General features: G+C 32.6%; 1 protein-coding gene across 1 annotated transcript; it reads left to right on the top strand.

Annotated features, from left to right (window-relative positions):
- Positions 1-4,916: 4,916 nt before the first annotated feature.
- LOC126778753 (putative fatty acyl-CoA reductase CG5065) lies at positions 4,917-18,220 on the top strand. The gene is made up of 13 exons (XM_050502372.1): positions 4,917-4,957; positions 8,947-9,029; positions 9,674-9,790; positions 10,652-10,809; positions 11,400-11,490; positions 12,322-12,467; positions 12,941-13,050; positions 13,720-13,803; positions 14,155-14,263; positions 14,598-14,674; positions 15,417-15,579; positions 16,203-16,460; positions 18,064-18,220. The coding sequence occupies exons 2-13, from the start codon at positions 8,955-8,957 to the stop codon at positions 18,218-18,220; spliced, it is 1,545 nt and encodes a 514-aa protein (XP_050358329.1). The 5' UTR covers positions 4,917-4,957; positions 8,947-8,954.
- The last annotated feature ends 257 nt before the right edge of the window (positions 18,221-18,477 follow it).

The raw sequence follows: 18,477 nt of genomic DNA, 5'->3' as shown, positions 1-18,477 counted from the left end.
ACTACGCGGTTTAAAAAGCTAATTCATTATATATATATGTATTTACCTAAGGTAGAATAAATGCTATATCATAATTACGCGTATATTATTATTGGATAGCTGTTTTACATATTTTTTTAATTGTAAATAAATAATCGCACTTATGCTATTTTCAGGATTTACAAATTGTTACACTATTAGTTGTTAAACTATTAATTATTTATAATTTTCTATTATTTTATAATCAGGAGTTCCTGCCGAATATGTGTTAAAATTTCGGCAGCGACGTCCAATCTCAAGAGAGATTAGCAAATTACAAAGGATATTTTATAGAGCACAAGTGTGTGCGCAAACACGGATGCACTTTCTATTCCAGGCAGAATTCCGAAATGGCTGAGAGTCCAGGCTCAGGACCAACGGCTTTCCGTGCTTTCCGATAACTATACTTCTAACTTGCACACTTCGAGCTGATACTGAGAATCTTAGACAGAAAAACCCAATAACTTATTATTGACCCGAGATGAGGTTTGAACCCAGGACCTCGGGATCGGCGGCAATCGATATAACCAATAGACAAATAAGGTAACAAAAATAATTAACAGGTGAATAATTTATACCAATTTGATAAACGATTTGATAAAAAAAATCGTAAATCAACTTCGAAAAATTTGCATGAACGAAAATAAGTTACCGCCTAGGAGCTGTATTCATCCAGCGCAATCAACAATATCGGTTTATAAGAATAAAAAAACTTATACCTGAACAAACATAATATATTGTATTTGTATATTTTTAAAACAATCGTACGTAAATATTCTTTTAATTAATTTTATTTATCATGTACTCAAATTAATTCAAAAGAGTGATTACTGTGTTTCTTGTTGGCTTTTCTTGGTAAAGCATTACGATCGGTCGTTTAAATGTTTGGATTTATTTGTATGTGTGTAGTACTTTAAAACAACATTTACCAACAAACCAACCAACTAAAATCATTGCGATTGTCGTATTCATCGCGGATCGGAGAGACAACGGGATCGTGTCGATATAACGCATCGGTGGCCAATTCACAGCTTCAGAGCTTCGGTTTAAATAATTACAAAAAAAAAAAATACAAATTAAATTATAAATCGTTGTGGAAAGTTCACCTTTAGAAACATCAGCATTATTTAGTCGAACATAGATTTATATATCACTGGAGAAAGTCGACCTTCATTTTTATCATTAAACTTAATTAATAGATGAAGGGTACCTTACCGTACCGCAACAGCCTGTCAATGTCCCACTGTTGCGCTGAAGGCCTCCTATCCCTTTTTGAGGGGAAGGTTTGGAGCTTATTCCACCACGCTGCTCCAGTGCGGGTTAGTGGAATACACATGTGTAAGAATTTCAGTGAAATTAGACACATGCAAGTTTTCCTCACAATGTTTTGCGGATGAAGGGTATCCAAGACATATTAATATTTTATTGGATCTATCTTACATGGACTGCTTGGTTTGATGATAAAAACACAGTCTATATTATATAATTAAACTCGTACTCGATGTTAAGTAAAACATTGTCCTGTATCCTACACAAGATGCACAATTTTAAACATCCTTCCGTAATTAAATGGTGTGACTAAATAACAGCCTGTTAATGTCCTATTGCCGGGCTAAGGCCTCCTCTCCCTTTTTGAGGAGAAGGTTTGGAGCTTATTCCACCATGCTGCTCCAATGCGATTTGGTAGAAAACACATGTGGCATAATTTCAATGAAATTAGACACATGCAGGTTTCCTCACGATGTTTTCCTTCACCTTCAAGCACGAGATGAATTATAAGCACAAATTAAGCACATGAAAATTCAGTGGAGCTTGCCCGGCTTTGAACCCATGATCATCGGTTAAGATTCACGCGTTCTAACCACTCGTTAGAACACGTGGCTAACATCTCGGCTCTTGGTAAATTATTATCTGATATTCTTTCGCCACTCAATGTACATTGATAGATGAAATTTTCTGCTATAATACCTTACATACATAACCTCAATTTGTCATCTTGAATATACAAATATCGTAGAAATCATTTTTTTTCCAAACCTAACATCAAATAGTGGACACGTAATTCTTAAAGATTATTTTTATAAAATAAAAAATAAAACAGATATGTTTATTTTTTATATAAGTACCGTCGTTTATGACAATATCCCTTCCAAGTTTAAAGGGCAAACAACAAAAAGGCTATGAATATTTAAAGCGCTGTTGAATTATATATTAAATGAATTGTTTTTTTTTTGACTAATGTAAAAAAACTCAAGCTGAATAAAATAATGTCGTCGATATTTTTTATGTTTTTAATTGTTTTACAATTGTTACTGTCATGTATAAGTCAATGACATGGAATAAATATTTACGTACCTAATTCTGGGATTACGTGAAAAAATCTATGAATTAATATCGTTACTCCAATTATTTAAATATACATTTTGTCCGACACGTTTCATTGTGCACGTTTTTTTTTAAAATGTTTTTTTATTCAATTGTTCTTCACCGATGGGCATGAGATAAATCTCTAAATAGTATAAAACAAAATTGCTAACTGCCTCTGTCTGTATTTCCGCTTACTTCTATGCCACCATAATATTTTCTCTTGCGCGAGAATTTTCATTTTAAAGTAACACCTAAGATATTAATTTACATAAAGCATATAGTTTAATGTTCAAAGTTCGAAAGGGCACCGCGGCCGCTCAATTTTTATATAGCGGCTTAAAGTTTTAAAGAATAAAAAAAATATTGTGCAATCGGGGGACCCCCGTCAGAAACGAAGTTCTTTGCGATATTATTTATTTGAAAAAACTGTATATTTTTATTGATTACTTAAGTACATTAATGTATTTTTGTCTTAAATGATTTGTAATGGTTTCAACGATTTCATTATATTAACATTAGCATGTCGGTGACGCAAAGCCACGAGGTTATCCCCTACGATAAACAAGCATACGCCAAAAGAAGTTCAAGTTCAAAAATAATAATACGAGTTAAAAATAAAATGAAATTTTTAAAATATCAATTAATAATTATGAAACTTTAAGCCATGTTTTCAGGTCGAAATCGAAATCCTTTAGGCTACCTAATCGTTACACGGAACACGAAATTTATGAACTCAATCTTTCATTATACTAACATTAGCATGTCGGTGACGCGAAGCCACGAGTTATATACAGGAATAGGTTTGAATCTGAATCCATGCCGATGAGCAAGCCGTTCAATGGTTCAGGTGGTGTCTCAATTTCTGCTAGTTGCGCTTTTCTTGATGCGCAAAACATCTCAGCTGTGCGCATGACATTGGGGGCATTCTTTGTCCATAGCACCAATAAGCTCTTTCGGATGAGCGGAATATTCAATAGCTGGCTCGTACTCGGATGCGAGAAGGAACGAAGCAGAATGCTCTGCGTGTGTTAGCTACGAAGCGGCGCGCTTGTCTCCGTTTCAATAGTTGTTGATTTCGTTCAGCTCGTACCTCTTGTTTGAGATGCACGTAATTGTGACATGCTCGACCATGTAATTTTGTTGGATTTGTTCGTCTATTCTTTTTGCTCTACTATTTCGCATTTTGGTGCTTCTTTCGTTCGACGGCCACGGCCAAAAATTTGAGGTTGGTTGGGTTAACTTGGGGTTATATAACTTGTATTTTAGAAAAGAAACACATGTCATTTAGTTATATTATATAATAGCTAGTGCTTGCGAGATTTGATATCATAGAAGTAAATAAAATACGTTTTCAATTGTAATAAATTAAATTTATGGTAAGGTACTGGCCCAGTGGTTAGAGTTAGAACGCGTGAATCTTAAACGATCGCGGGTTGAAACTCACGCACCACTGGTTTTCTATGCGTTTTATTTGTATTTATAATTCATCTCGTGCTTGATAGTAAAGAAAAACATCGTGAGTACACAGCGTAGCGGCGATATCATTTACCTTTTTGGGTATGCAAAAATAAAAAAATAAAAATTGTCTTTGGATGTTTTGTGTCGTTATTATTATTATTTTCTGGTAATGTGTGGTATGTAATGGTGTAATAAATTGTTAAATAATTCAATAAGAATCAATAAAAAAAGATATTAATAAATATTTTTTTGTAATTACAAATAAGGTTTTTTAATGTTACAGTAATATTCATATAATTTAAAAAATTAACTAAATGTCTACATTTAAAATGATATTATAAATCGAATAATATTGTTAGTTAAATAAATTAACTTTAAATACAAACGAAAGTTTAAATTCGTTTTCAATTGAAAGTTAGTTTATTTAGAAGTATACAACTTCTACATTAATTTTACTATCATTTATTTATTATTACGATTATCATAAGACCTTATGTAATCATTAGTTTCGCCATTTCACTTATATGATTTATATCCTAACCGAAGTATTTATAAGAAACTAAGTAGCACCTTTATCAGAGAGCTAGATTCTTTTTGAGCCCCTGAACCATCATTGGATATTTGAATCATTTCTTAATCATCTTGTCTAAATATAAACTCTCAAAACTCTGAACATGATTACATGGACCTGACGGATCTGCTTCTAGCTGAGGAACAAAGATTGAACTCTTGTGGCAAGGGGGAAGAAAAGTCACTCTGGAGAAAGTCGAATTAAATGGCAATTCAAGCAACAGCTCATTGGCCAAAGCTTTTTATAAAATCGTTCCACAGGAAAGTGATAACGTTCTCGTTTCGGTATACTTCTCCAAAAAGATATCAGCACCTAAATAGTATCAGAAATATTTAAAAAATACTGAACCGCACCCAATATAAGGAATATTGTTATGTATGTGTAAGTACATATGTATGTATGTATGTATCGATTGATATTTTGCCACGAATTCGTGTAACACTGAATGCATTATCATTACGAAGTACCCACGAAATACCCAGTAGTTAATATAATCGAGTTCTGCACGCACGTACAGTATATTTTTAATTACAGTGATAGCTGGTGAGTGCTAATTGTTTTTTATCTAAATGTAATATTATTTTTTATTTAATACACTGAACGTTCTTTAAAATAAACTTTTATACGATTTTTTTTAATTCTTACATTACAACATAAATTAAAAACAAAGACTTTTTTAACATAATCGGTAGGTAATCAAATTGTTTACTCACCCTACAAACCGGAACAGAAAAAGTACACAATGCTGTTCTGCGTTAGAATATTTCATGAGTGGGCTGTAACCCAGACGAGCTTGCTAAAATTCCATATAAAATTCCTGCTTTACCCTTCCCTCATAAATCTACGCGAGCTGGCTCTCGATGTCACCGCTTAACTGTGACATCAATTCCATCGCGAACAAAGAAATTCGGCAACTCCTTTCTTTGTCGCACTTCCAAAAAATGGAATTCCTTACCAGCTCACGTGTTCAGCTCCTCTTACAACCCGGGTTCCTTCAAACGAGGCGTGAAGAGGCATCTTGCGGGCCGGCAAGGCGAAGGTGGCTAGTGCAGAACACTCTTCCCGTCTGTACTGGCCATCGTCGCGTTTGGACTCTACCACTTACCATCTCGCGCCTCGTTTAAAATGAACCCGGGTCGGGTCTGCTCGTTGGGCAGAAGATCGATTCTATTCACGTCACCATTCGATTACACGTGTGAAGAGACATAATAAAATAGAAAATGTATAGTTTTTTTTTTAAATTAAATAACAAATAATATTTTAAAAAATACACGATCACATGAAATACTAGACAAATGTATGGAACTTACTTAACTTTATAATGGCCCGACCCGAGGCATGACTTATAACATCAGGTTGCGGCCTTATTTTAGCCACCACAGCAAACAGGCAGTAATAATATATATATATATATATATATATATATTATAATATATATATAATATATATATATATATATATAATATATATATATATATATATATATATATTATATATCAAAATATATATAATGTACCGTGTGATTTGCCTGCTTGCTTTGAAGTAAATAAAAACTAATGATTATTATAATTTAACTTCAAATATTTAAATAGTAATTATATGTAACACAAAATTAGAAAAATGAAATAAATAAGCGAGTTCAAATAATTGATGATTCATAAATACCTAATTGTACAGTTTATTTGATTCTTTAATTTGATTTAACTTGTTTTAACATTAGTTGTTTTAGCTGTAATTATTGTTCATTTAGTAAAAGTTAAACTGAGCTCTGTGTCGTGATTTTTATTTTATAAGAATAAGAAAACATTTATTCAAGACAAACATTGCTGAAATAAAGCTAACATAATTGTACGGAAAAATATATAAAATAAAAAATAAATAAACGTTAAATAATTAATATAAGAAAACAAAAAAATAAAAAAAGGGAAACCTCATATTCAAATTGCAAAGAAACAATAATATAAAACTAAAAATTGCTTTACTTACGGATGCTCTTAGGAGATTAGTGCGCTGTATTCCATCTAAAGTACGACCTATTGTCTACAATACTCATGTCTGTCATAGTAAAACCGATTTTAGAATAACTTATTGAAATCTGGGACAGTGCCGCTGAAATCCTCATCAAAAATCTCCAAATATCTCAAAACAAACTGCTAAAAGTCCTATATAATATGATCTGTCGCACTCCTACGAAAAATATCTCATCAATAAAACAAATTAATAAATACAAAATGTGCTTATTAATTCGTAAAATAATTACAAACACCACAAATTCACAAATTACCTTTCAACTTAAAACTCCATTCTCATCTTACTTGAAACCGACACAAAATCGAATTACCCAAATTCCGAACTAAGTATGGCACAAAAACTATATTATTTGAAGGAGCACAGCTTTACAATTCGTTACAAAACGACGTTATAAATTCAAATTAAATTAATATATTCAAAAAAGATTAAAAAGTTTTTTACTGGCACAAAATGTAGACATAAGTTATGGTATAGTACTTCATATTTAATGGTAATTTAATGTATTTATTTCCTAAGTTTAAGTGGAATTTGTTCTTTTTTAGGAAATAAACTTTTTATATAAAAAACTTAAACTTTTTATATATACATGCATACATACATACATACATACATACATACATAGAACGATATGTCACTAAAATATGAGAAAGAACACTGATTCTTCTTTCAGTCAGCAATTCAGTCTTTGAGCCTAGCTCAGAAATCAGGGACTTCATTATAATTTGTTACTTTTTATGTGAATAATAATAATTATTATTATTATAATTATTATTACATACATATTTTATTATTTTGCTGTTAACTTTTTTTAATCTTGATAATTATTTTTTATAATTTAATGAATGGCGTTTACTGTCATTCATGAATTCGATTTAAGTGGAAACTTTATTGGCATGTGAACGAGTTAATTGTTGTATAATGTATGTGGTTTTTACGATATGTTTCCCAATTATAATAATAAAAAAAATTTACATACATATTAAGCCAATTCCAATCACAAGAGGAATAAAGAAATATAAACAGCGTTAACATTGTATTGAAGCGATATAATCTTGAATGTTTTCGTAGTTGTTATCAAAACTTTGTAAGTAAAATTAAAGTGAATTTAATTAGTTAAGTGGAATTGTATTGTATTATAAATAAATATAATAAAAGCCGAGATGGCCTAGTGGTTAGAACGCGTGAATCTTAACCGATCGTGATCGTGGGTTCAAACCCGGGCAAGCACCGCTGAATTTTCATGTGCTTAATCTGTGTTTATAATTCATCTTGTGCTTGACGGTGAAGGAAAATATCGTGAGGAAACCTGCATGTGTCTAATTTCATTGAAATTCTGCCACATGTGTATTTTACCAACCCGCATTGGAGCAGCGTAGTGGAATAAGCTACCACACCTTCTCCTCAAAAAGGGAGAGGAGGCCTTATCCCAGCAGTGGGACATTAACAGGCTGTTACTATTTATAAATATATATTAATCAAGAACTGTTTGTAGTGTTATATACCAGAGATATTAGCGAATCGCATGGGATATGTAAATCTAAGTTTTGTGTATTTTATTCCTTCGATTGGTAAGCTATAGTTCGATAAATTTCATGTTAATTGAAAAGCGAATATTGCATTAAATACATACAACCGTATATTTCAATAGATCGATCGTAATACCGACAATGTTGAACAAAATACGTCGAAAGGAATATGAACAGTTAGGTAATGTGTACACACCGTAACGATTTAAATGCTTATGTGGTAATAATCCAGAATTTAGTCTATTTATTAATTAATTTGCAATTTAATTAATTGCCTGAACGCTGTCTTTAATATACATGGAACATATTAGGCATTGTTTCATACGGGAACCGTGGATGATATCCGTCCAAAAACTCCGTTATCATGTGCTTCATCATGTGAGGAGAGGGGGGTGGGCTAGATGTTAGGTAGGCTATGTGTTAAGCCGAGTTTTTGTTTCTGCTCCAAATTACAGCCAAATCCATTCAGTAGTTTTTCGTAAAATATTAATAAAGATTATATACTATACTTTTAATATATTGTGGCTTTTGTATGTGGGTTCTTAATGATTGTCGAAAAACCAATCCGGGCATTTACTCTTGGTTTTCACATTATCCGGACATTTCCTCCTCAGCAATCTAAATTGCCGCGTTATTATTATTTTTTATAGACTAGGTAGGCGAAGGAGCATGTGGGCCACCAGATGGTGAGTGGTCACCAACGCCCATAAACATTGGCATTGTAAGAAATGTTAACATCGCTTACATCGCTAATGCGTCACCAACCTTAGGAACTAAGATGTTATGCACCTTACCTGTAACTACACTGGCTCACTCACCCTTCAAACCAGAACACAACAATACCAAGTACTGCTGTTTTGCGGTAGAATATCTGATGAGTGGGTGGTACCTACACAGACGAGAAAGAAAGTATAAGAAGGTCATTCTTCATGTTATTATCAATGTTGGTACTTTTAACACTAGTTGATTTTGCAGTGACAAAGATGGCGCCATCCGTAACCGAGTTCTACGAAGGGAAGTGCGTTTTCATAACGGGAGCGACTGGTTTCCTTGGTAAGGTAAGATACAGTTAGCTAACAGTCTATATGGTGGTAAGTCATGACATTTGTTCACTAATCAACGGAACACAACACTAAGTAAATGGTAGCACCTCCAAAATGTATATATAATAAATGAAGATAAACTTATAACACTAAGTTTCTAACTTTAAAAAGTTAATATATTACATTTTTTATTTTATTCGTTTATTATCTTTTATTTTTATTAGGAAAATAAACAGTACATATTAAATAAATCAATTACTTTAAAGACATAAATCAACAAAGTTTTTACTTAAATGTGCAGAAAAAAAAAACTCAAACAAAAACCACAAAACCTCAACAATCCAGTTTTATCAAAAATTTCAAGTAAACATAAGAATTAAAGACAAAAAAATAAGTTAAAATAACAAATAATCGGGCAATAATAATAACAAATTAGTAAAATGTATAAATAAATCTATTCAATTTTTAAATTCTGATGGGACGTTTCGTTCCCATAAAAAACTCTGGGCAGGTGTTAGGTAGCCAATGTAAGCCATAAGCTATGTCTATTCTAAAATTTCATCCAAATCTGTTTAGTTTTCTCTTGAAAGAGTTACAATGATACATCCATAAAAACTGTTTCGTTTCTAATATTATTGTAATTTGTCTTTCAATTACAGGCATTAGTCGAGAAGTTACTGAGGGCCTGTCCAGGTATTCATACCATCTACCTCTTGCTGAGGGAAAAGAAAGGTGTGAGTGGGGAGGACAGACTTAAAGCACTTTGCAATAACAAGGTGAGTGAATTATGAATGCATAGACTTCGAGTATGGACAGAACTGAAATGTGTGAATGAGATAAGACGATTGAAATCCATATTTATTAAGGATCAGCAATCACTACTTACACGTGTAATAATAAAACGAAGTCTTGGTCACAACATGCATTTTCAAGGTACAATATATATAACAATAATACAATAAAAGCATTTTTAAGGTTGATTTTGAATCGTTTTTATAATTAAAAGAGTGGGATGTTTCTAAACGCGCTATTAATAACTGTCAATGTCAATAAGCCGCCCCGCCTTCGAAATGCAAATGTTTTTTTATTTTCGAAAATCATAACACACATTGGCTTGGACTTGTTAGGAGTTGCTGCTTATTATTTGACGAGATTAAAGAAACCAGACCAGTGCAATGTTGATAGTATATTCGGTCCGGAGCCCGGATTGAATATATATATGAACGATGAAATATATTGTACTTCGAAAATGCATGCTGTGGCCGTCTTATATCAATTAATTAATTATAAAAATTATAACAATATTTATTTATTTATTTGGATCTCCAACAGTTGTACATAACACACATTCAAATCACTTTTTACATTAACCTAAAACTAACTATGTACAACCGATTACAGGAGAACACACCATTCACAAACACAATTACAAAATATACAAATATAAAAAAAAAAAAAAACAGAAAATAAAAATATTTAAATAAAGAACAAAAACAAAAACAGAAATAAAATGTAGTAACTAATTAAATTTCTAAACAAATTAACAGTTTGTATATACTAAAAGAAACATCTTATTATTAGTTTCGGGTGGATCATACACAAAGTTGGAGAATCGCTAATTAAATCTTTCTCTGTAGATATTCGAGCATCTCCGTGAGAAGCAGCCGGATGTTTTCAACAAGCTGAAACTGATCGCGGGAGACATCTTGGAAGATGAGCTGGGCATATCCAATGATGACCGTCAAGAGTTGCAGCGACATTGCAATATTGTGTTCCACAGCGCTGCATGTGTCAGGTGAGCTCTATCTTGAATTGCTTGAACGCTCTAACCTCATTTAGAACTTAGGTTTCAATACTGTTTTATTAGATAGACCATTCATTGAGAAGAGTTTTAGAGAAACATCACGCGATATAATATAATAACCCGCGAGTAACAACGTCCAAAGCGGGTACCTGTTGCAGAGCAACGAGTTTATTATATACATATTTGACATAACATAAGCAGTTGTCATTTTTCAACCTGTTCATGAGTCAATTCTAATAATATGATTTCAAATACTGAGTAACAACTAAGAATTTTATGAGAGAAAATGACAATTATTTTAATTGGATCGAATGTACCAGGAATTCCATTTCTATATCCATACGAGAAGAAAGTATGGAGCTCTGTACCTTCTCCTCAAAAAGGAAGAGAGGGAGGAGGCCTTTGCCCAGTAGTGGGACATTCACAGGCTGTTACTTATTATCCATACGAGAATAAAACAGCTACTACACTAAAGAGTACACTACTCGTATGGATAAATTACAGAATTCTTCAAAAATAGTTGATTGAAATAACAATTTCTCCCTATTCCGTTAAATTTAATTTTTTTATATTTTATACAGATTCGATCAGAAGTTAAAAGACGCTGTTAATATGAACACGACAGGTACTCTACGAGTTTTAAAATTGGCTGAAACAATGGAAAAACTCGAGGTAAGATTTAACTAATTGAAGCGTAAAAGAACAGAGAACGAAAATTAAAATTTTAATCTTGGGATAATTATTCGAAATTCAAATTAATCGAAACTTAAGTATCAATAAAAAAATGTTTATAACTCATAAACTTTAAAATTATTAAAAACTTAATGTTCCAATCCTAAATATAATTGTCATGTATCCAAATATAATTGTCATGTACTATTTGTGTTTATAATTCATCTCGTGCTTGACGGTGAGAGAAAACATCGTGAGGAAACCTGCATGTGTCTAATTTCATTGAAATTCTGCCACATGTGTATTCTACCAATCCGCATTGGAGCAGCGTGGTGGAATAAGCTGCAAACCTTCTCCTCAAAATGGAGAGGAGGCCTTAGCCCAGCAGTGGGACATTAACAGGCTAACTAACCTAACCTAAACTAACTTCGGATATAGGTTAGACAGGTTATTTTGTACAGGTGTGCGTACAAACACTAACTCCAAATTGGAGCTAAAACTAAATGTTGTGATTTCCATTATAATCTCGTCAAAAGATCATTGAGAGATTTTTAGATATCGTTATTATTATGAATATGTCCTCCAGACCGACTTCAGCCACGGTGGCAAGTCTCAAGAGAGATTAGCCACCTGCACAGGAGATATTATAGTGCAAAAGTGTGTGCACAAACAGATGTGCACTCATTTTTTCTTCTCAAGTTATTATAATAAAGCGCACTTAAAAGAAAATTATCTAATACGTTAGCTCATAGCCGTGAAAATGGAAAGTTATATAATATATAGAAAAAAGCCGTTATATTATGGGCTACTAAATAAGTATAAAATTTTCAGGCATTCGTCCATCTATCCACAGCATATTGTCGATGTGAACTTGACATGTTAGATGAAAAACTGTACCCTGCAGTTCATAATCCTGAGAAGATAATTGAACTCGTGGAATGGCTCGATGACTCAACGCTGAATTACTTAGAGCCGAAGTAAAGATTTAATTTAATTTAGTCTTTTCCAAATTCATTTGTTTCTTCTATTTTATTATTTCATGAAACTGAATACAATCTGTAGGGCTATTCTGTAAGAACAACCGCGAAGCTCAGATAAAATGTGCAGATCACATGAAATGTAAGACAGTGATATGCGACATTGACTGTAATAATTATAACATTTCAAAAATAGTACATGTATTGCTATAAGTCGGTCATCATTTCACGGGTGAGTAATGAAGTGAGTTGTTGCAGAATAGCATGACTGAGCTGATTGCTAACTATTTATTTCGTTCGCAAAAATTATGTGGTACATTCATGAGCACAATAAATAAGAATAAAATAATTAATTCCTTTCTAATGCAAACACTGTATCCAAAAAATGGTCTGCCTACCTATTTAAAAAAATAGGAGATAGTACTAATCTTATTCTTACCATTTGCTATTATAATAGACAACTCTATTTTCAGATTGATATCATCTGAACCCAATACCTACTCATATACAAAAGCCATAACAGAGGATCTTGTAGCTGAATACAGTTCTAAATTTCCTATTGCAATTGGGAGACCATCGATTGGTAAGTATTAAAAAAATACAAGGTTTTTTTTATGGAATGGCAAAATAATATATTCTGCGAGTCAGACTCGCGTACCAAGTGTTCAAGCTTGTCGGTATGTAATGGAACTACGTCCATTACTTTAGGAAACTTAAATTTACCGTTCGAAAACTATTTTCCCATTACACTGCGGTTAGTTTACCACTCGCAAATAAGTTTTTTATCCTCTTTTTCCATTACTTGTGTTACGTGACATTACTCATTGAGAAAATCATGATACTAATTTAAAAGGCAGTAACCTATAGGCCTATATATAGAGTTGCCAGCGTCAAAATATGTGACCGCAGTAAACGGCTTTATATTTATATTACCTTGACTTAAAAGTGTATTTATTTCACTGCTAAATGGGATTGCAGACTCGAGTATTTGATATTAATTTCAATATGATACTTCCGCGGTCCTGAAAAAAAGGGTCTTGACAGAGGGACAGTCGGACCACGGAGTGATAAACCCCATAAGGGTTTAGTTTTTCCTTTTAAGGTATGGAACCCGACCGAATCATCACAACTTTTTCTTAAAAACAAAAATAGACTCGTGTCAAGTCTTCTAGTGCTAACAGAGTGCGACATCGAGTTCCAAAAACAAAACAAATATATTGCCCTTAAATTAAACTTGATAAGTTTTTTCTAGTAACTGCTGCTTGGAAGGAACCGATGCCCGGTTGGGTTGACAACCTAAATGGGCCAACAGGACTTGTAATTGGTAGTGGAAAAGGTAAAGACGCTAACAAAAAAAATCTAAACCAAATCAAACTTTTGCACCCGTTTAATTTAACAACCAGTCTCCGCAAACATATAATAATGAACATAGCTAATAAGACTTGCATTTCTAATCTATGGAGAAATTAATAAATTTAATAATTCATACTATTATATAGTGAAAAATGACTTTGAAAATCCTACCATAATTTGCGACGTCTATTTTTAATTTCCTTAGTTATCACAATGATTATCAAATATCATGCAAATGTTGTGAGTTTTTAACTGTAATTCCTCCTATTTACCTCTAAAAACGTGACGAGTGTGACAGACAAACATAGCTTTATGTTTTTTTTTTAAATTGAAGGTGTTATACGGTCTATGCATTGTGAGCCTTCGTACATGGCGGACGCAATACCTGTCGATGTTGTTGTCAATGGATGTATCTTGATAGCCTACGTCACTGCCTTAGAAAAGTAAGTAATAACTAAAAGATGGAGACTCTGGACTATTTTTGTTGATTCTTTGAATCGTCTCGATTTAACTGTCTTCCTTTTCTTTCTAACGTAATTAAATCTATCACTATATTAATACATATACAATAATGTGAACTCATAGATCTTTGTTTTATTATTTACATAGCAATATAGTATTTTTAAATTAATGATTAAAAAAAAAAAATTATCTCATGACAGTGATAATTGCTTTTCACGATTAACGTTCACGTTTTAAAAAGATATTTCATTATGTTGGAATTAATTAGTTTTAAATGAATACATTATTAACTTCATGATAATTGTTTTGCCGCAGGCCTAAGGACCTTCGTATCTTTAATATAACTTTATCTGGAGTCCAAAAAATTACATGGCGAGAAGTGATCGAATTAGGTGAGATGCAGTTTTACTTTTGATATATTTTTCATTGAAAATCATTATGACTCTCTTTTACGTTATAGGTAGGTGGATGGGCAAGTGGGCCACTTGATGTTAAGTGGTCACCATATGGTATAGACATTGGCACTGTAAGAAACATTAAGTGGTCCTTAGATCCAATGCGCCACCAACCTTGGGAGCGAAGATGTTATGTCCTTTATGCCTGTAGTTACACTGGCTTACTCATTTTTTAAACCGAAAAGTAACAATACTAAGTACTGTTTAGCGGTAGAATATCTGATGAGTTGGTGGTATGTACCCAGACGGATTTGCACAAAGCCCTACCACCTAGAAAGACTCTATTGGTCTTGTGTATTTTTCATAATAGTAGTCAGGTTCAAGTGTCGCACCATCTACTACTGAGAACGCTCACAGCATCAAAGAATAAAGAGATAATTTATCATAATGACCAAGGCATTGATCGTCGCCTTTTCGACAATAAGCAAAATAAATTATATTTAAGTGAAAACATGTATAGTTGAACAATTAATCAAATCCATTTCGCAAGTACATAAATAAAGAGAATGTGAATCATTTATATGGTGTCATGTAATTAGAAGCTATAAAATGATGCTTTAAGGATGCCCCGCATACTCGTCATAAGCATCAGCTAAGGCTCTTTGAATAGAAGAAAAGCCAGGTGGATCCAGATATACGGGAGTGGTGAAAATTTCTAATTTAATGTTTATATTTCAAGGTGAGAAGTGGGTCAACACTTACCCTTATACAATCGCGTTGTGGTACCCTGGTGGTACCATCAAGTCCTACTGGTTTACTCACCAACTCACCGTAATCTTCGTACATATATTACCTGCATATTTAGTTGATATGCTTCTGTTTTTATTGGGAAGGAAGACCTTGTAAGTACCGACATTTTTTTTATATAATTCATTGTCACATCTGTAAACATTTTACAGCTGTTAGCTCTACAAACAGCTATCCAGCTGGTCTAGGTAAAGTTTCCTAGCACTTATTCGATTACGTTTTTAGGAAAAGCCAAAATTTATTCATATTTTTTTTAGGTAAAACAATATTTGATGACACATTTACTAAATTATATATAATAATACATTACATTTAACAAAAACAAAACATTCATAATTTCGTATATGACATGTATATTCGATTTTAACACTACTAATAAATGATCTATTGGTACTGCGCCTGAACTCTTTCTGGTCATATCAGATTTTTGCTCCATTGGATTATCAGAGTGATAGAATAAGGAGTGTATCTGTGTTTGTGCACACACATGTGCACCGTTAGCTAATCGCCGCCGTGGCCGAAATCGGTCAGGAGGACATCATATAAATATACATACGTTTATATATATGTATTATTGCACATATTGTACACAATCAGTTATATCGTATTTGCTATATGCATCATGTTGGCATTCTATTAAATAAATAAATAAACATTCTACCTGTCTTACAATATCACAGAAAATTACTCAAGACACTCTGTTTTCTCTGTTTTTCAGCATGGTTAATCTTCAAAAGCGAATCAGTCATGGTTTGAACATCCTCCAATACTATACAACAAAGGAGTGGAATTTCAAGAATACGAACTTCCTGTCTCTACAGAAGAGAGTCAGCGAGGCGGAAAACAATATTTTCTTCACAGACGTATCGACGTTGAGCCGAGACGAATATTTACGTGACTATGTTATTGGCACCAGGCATTTTGTGTGTAAGGAAGATCCTGCGACTCTGCCTAGAGCTAGAAAACTACATAGAATGTAAGTATACATTATATATTAAAACCTTAGATGGTACCTAGCAATCGAGTTAATTTTTTATCTCATCATATTAGGTCAGTCAAATTGGTCTTATGACATTTTTCTTTAGGTGTTAACATAAGTTAACATGAATGTTTATTAAAGCTCGTCGAGTTAGGTGCGCCTCAATCGTCACCTTCAAACATCAATACATAGTATTGTTGTGTTTCCGTTAGAAGAGTAAGTGAGCCATAGTAGCTATACGTACAAAAGAGGTAACATCTTAGTTTCCAAGGTTCATGGCCCATTGACAATTGGTGATGTCCACTTACTATCAGGTTACTTACTTTTTAACAATAAAAAAAATTCTGTAGTTACCTAAATTGCCACAAATATTGCCTCAATTTTGTTTTATTACTATTATTATACAAATAAAATATAATCCCAGTGATTTCTGTGGAAACATAATTATACATATACCGTAACAGCCTGTCCACATCCCACTGCTGGGCTAAAGGCCTCTTCTACCTTTTTGAGGAGAAGGTTTGGAGCTTATTCCACCATGCTGCTCCAATGCGATTTGGTGGAATACACATGTGGCAGAATTTCAGTGAAATTAGACACATGCAGGTTTCCTCACAATGTTTTCCTTCACCGTAAAGCACGAGATGAATTATAATCACAAATTAAACACATGAAAATTCAGTGGTGCTTGCCCGGGTTTGAACCCACGACCATCGGTTAAGATTCACTCCTTACCACTGGGCCATCTCGGCTTTACATCTAATTATACATATACATAATATATATACCCGTATTATATGGGTGGATATTACATAAACAAAGATTCACCTGAAGTCATGTAGTCGCTATAAAATTTCAAGGGTTCTGAATAATCGAGTCAATGGCAAAGCTCACTGACCTGACAGGATGAGATAAAAACTTGATAGAATTGCGTTTATTTATCAACACGACAAATTTGATAAATTTATTTTATCAATTACAATAAAAGTTACGAAATATTGGCTGTTTTTGATTTCATTAAATTACAAGCCACCCGACCCGGCTTCGCTCGAGCAGAATAAGCATCGTAGAACGTTTATTTCGTAATACATATAACTCTAATGGTTTCTACGGCACTCGAAAAGCTCCCAGTCGGCATGATAGTTTCCGACATATTGAACATTTTTCATCATATTTCAGCCAATTTTCACAAATTAATAAATTATACACTTAAACCTTTCTTATGAATCAGTCCATCCATTGGTGAAAACCGTATGAAAAACCATTCGCTAGTTTTTGAGTTTATCGCGATCACACAGACAGACGCGGCAGGGGACTGTTTTATAATACTTAGTGATAGTGATCGCTCTACACGGCTGGGACATCTATTTTATCTGATTAAGATATTTGTCATAATTACAATTCGCTTGTTCTTATTGCTTAATTGACGCAAATAAATTAAAGCAAGTAAATAATTTTATTCAGTCCAGTGTGATTGACTACCTAACAAAAAAATACTTTCATATTAAAATTAATAATATAATTGAAAATTGTCATTGATCATTTTTTTATCTGTTTAAAAATGTATTTATATTTTTTTTTATTTTTCTTTTTTTTTCAGCCGTTACTGGGTCGACGTCGTCACGAAGATTTTATTTTTTTCTCTATTATTATGGTTTTTATATTCGAAATGCGGTATTATTAATGTTATGGATTCCGGTTATAATTATTTTTATAATATTATTAATCCAAATAAGGTAGTGGTTAGTGAAATCTAGTTATAAGATTTTTTTTTAAACGATCTTGGACCAAAGTAATCTTTTAATTTATATATGCATTATTTTTTATATACTTTACATTTTATAACAAATTTTAATACAATCTTTAAAGTTAATTGTTATTAAAGTTTGAATTAGAAGTTATTGTACTGCGTTTTTATTAATTCGTTTTGTAGTGTCTGTGTAAGAGGAATTTTGTAATTGTCTTTTAATTGACTTTCGTTTAATAGCTCATGATAACAACAGCAAAAAATAAA

Source organism: Nymphalis io, chromosome 27, assembly GCF_905147045.1.
Source record: "Nymphalis io chromosome 27, ilAglIoxx1.1, whole genome shotgun sequence".
Lineage (NCBI taxonomy): Eukaryota > Metazoa > Arthropoda > Insecta > Lepidoptera > Nymphalidae > Nymphalis > Nymphalis io.
This window is presented reverse-complemented; position numbering and strand designations above follow the sequence as displayed.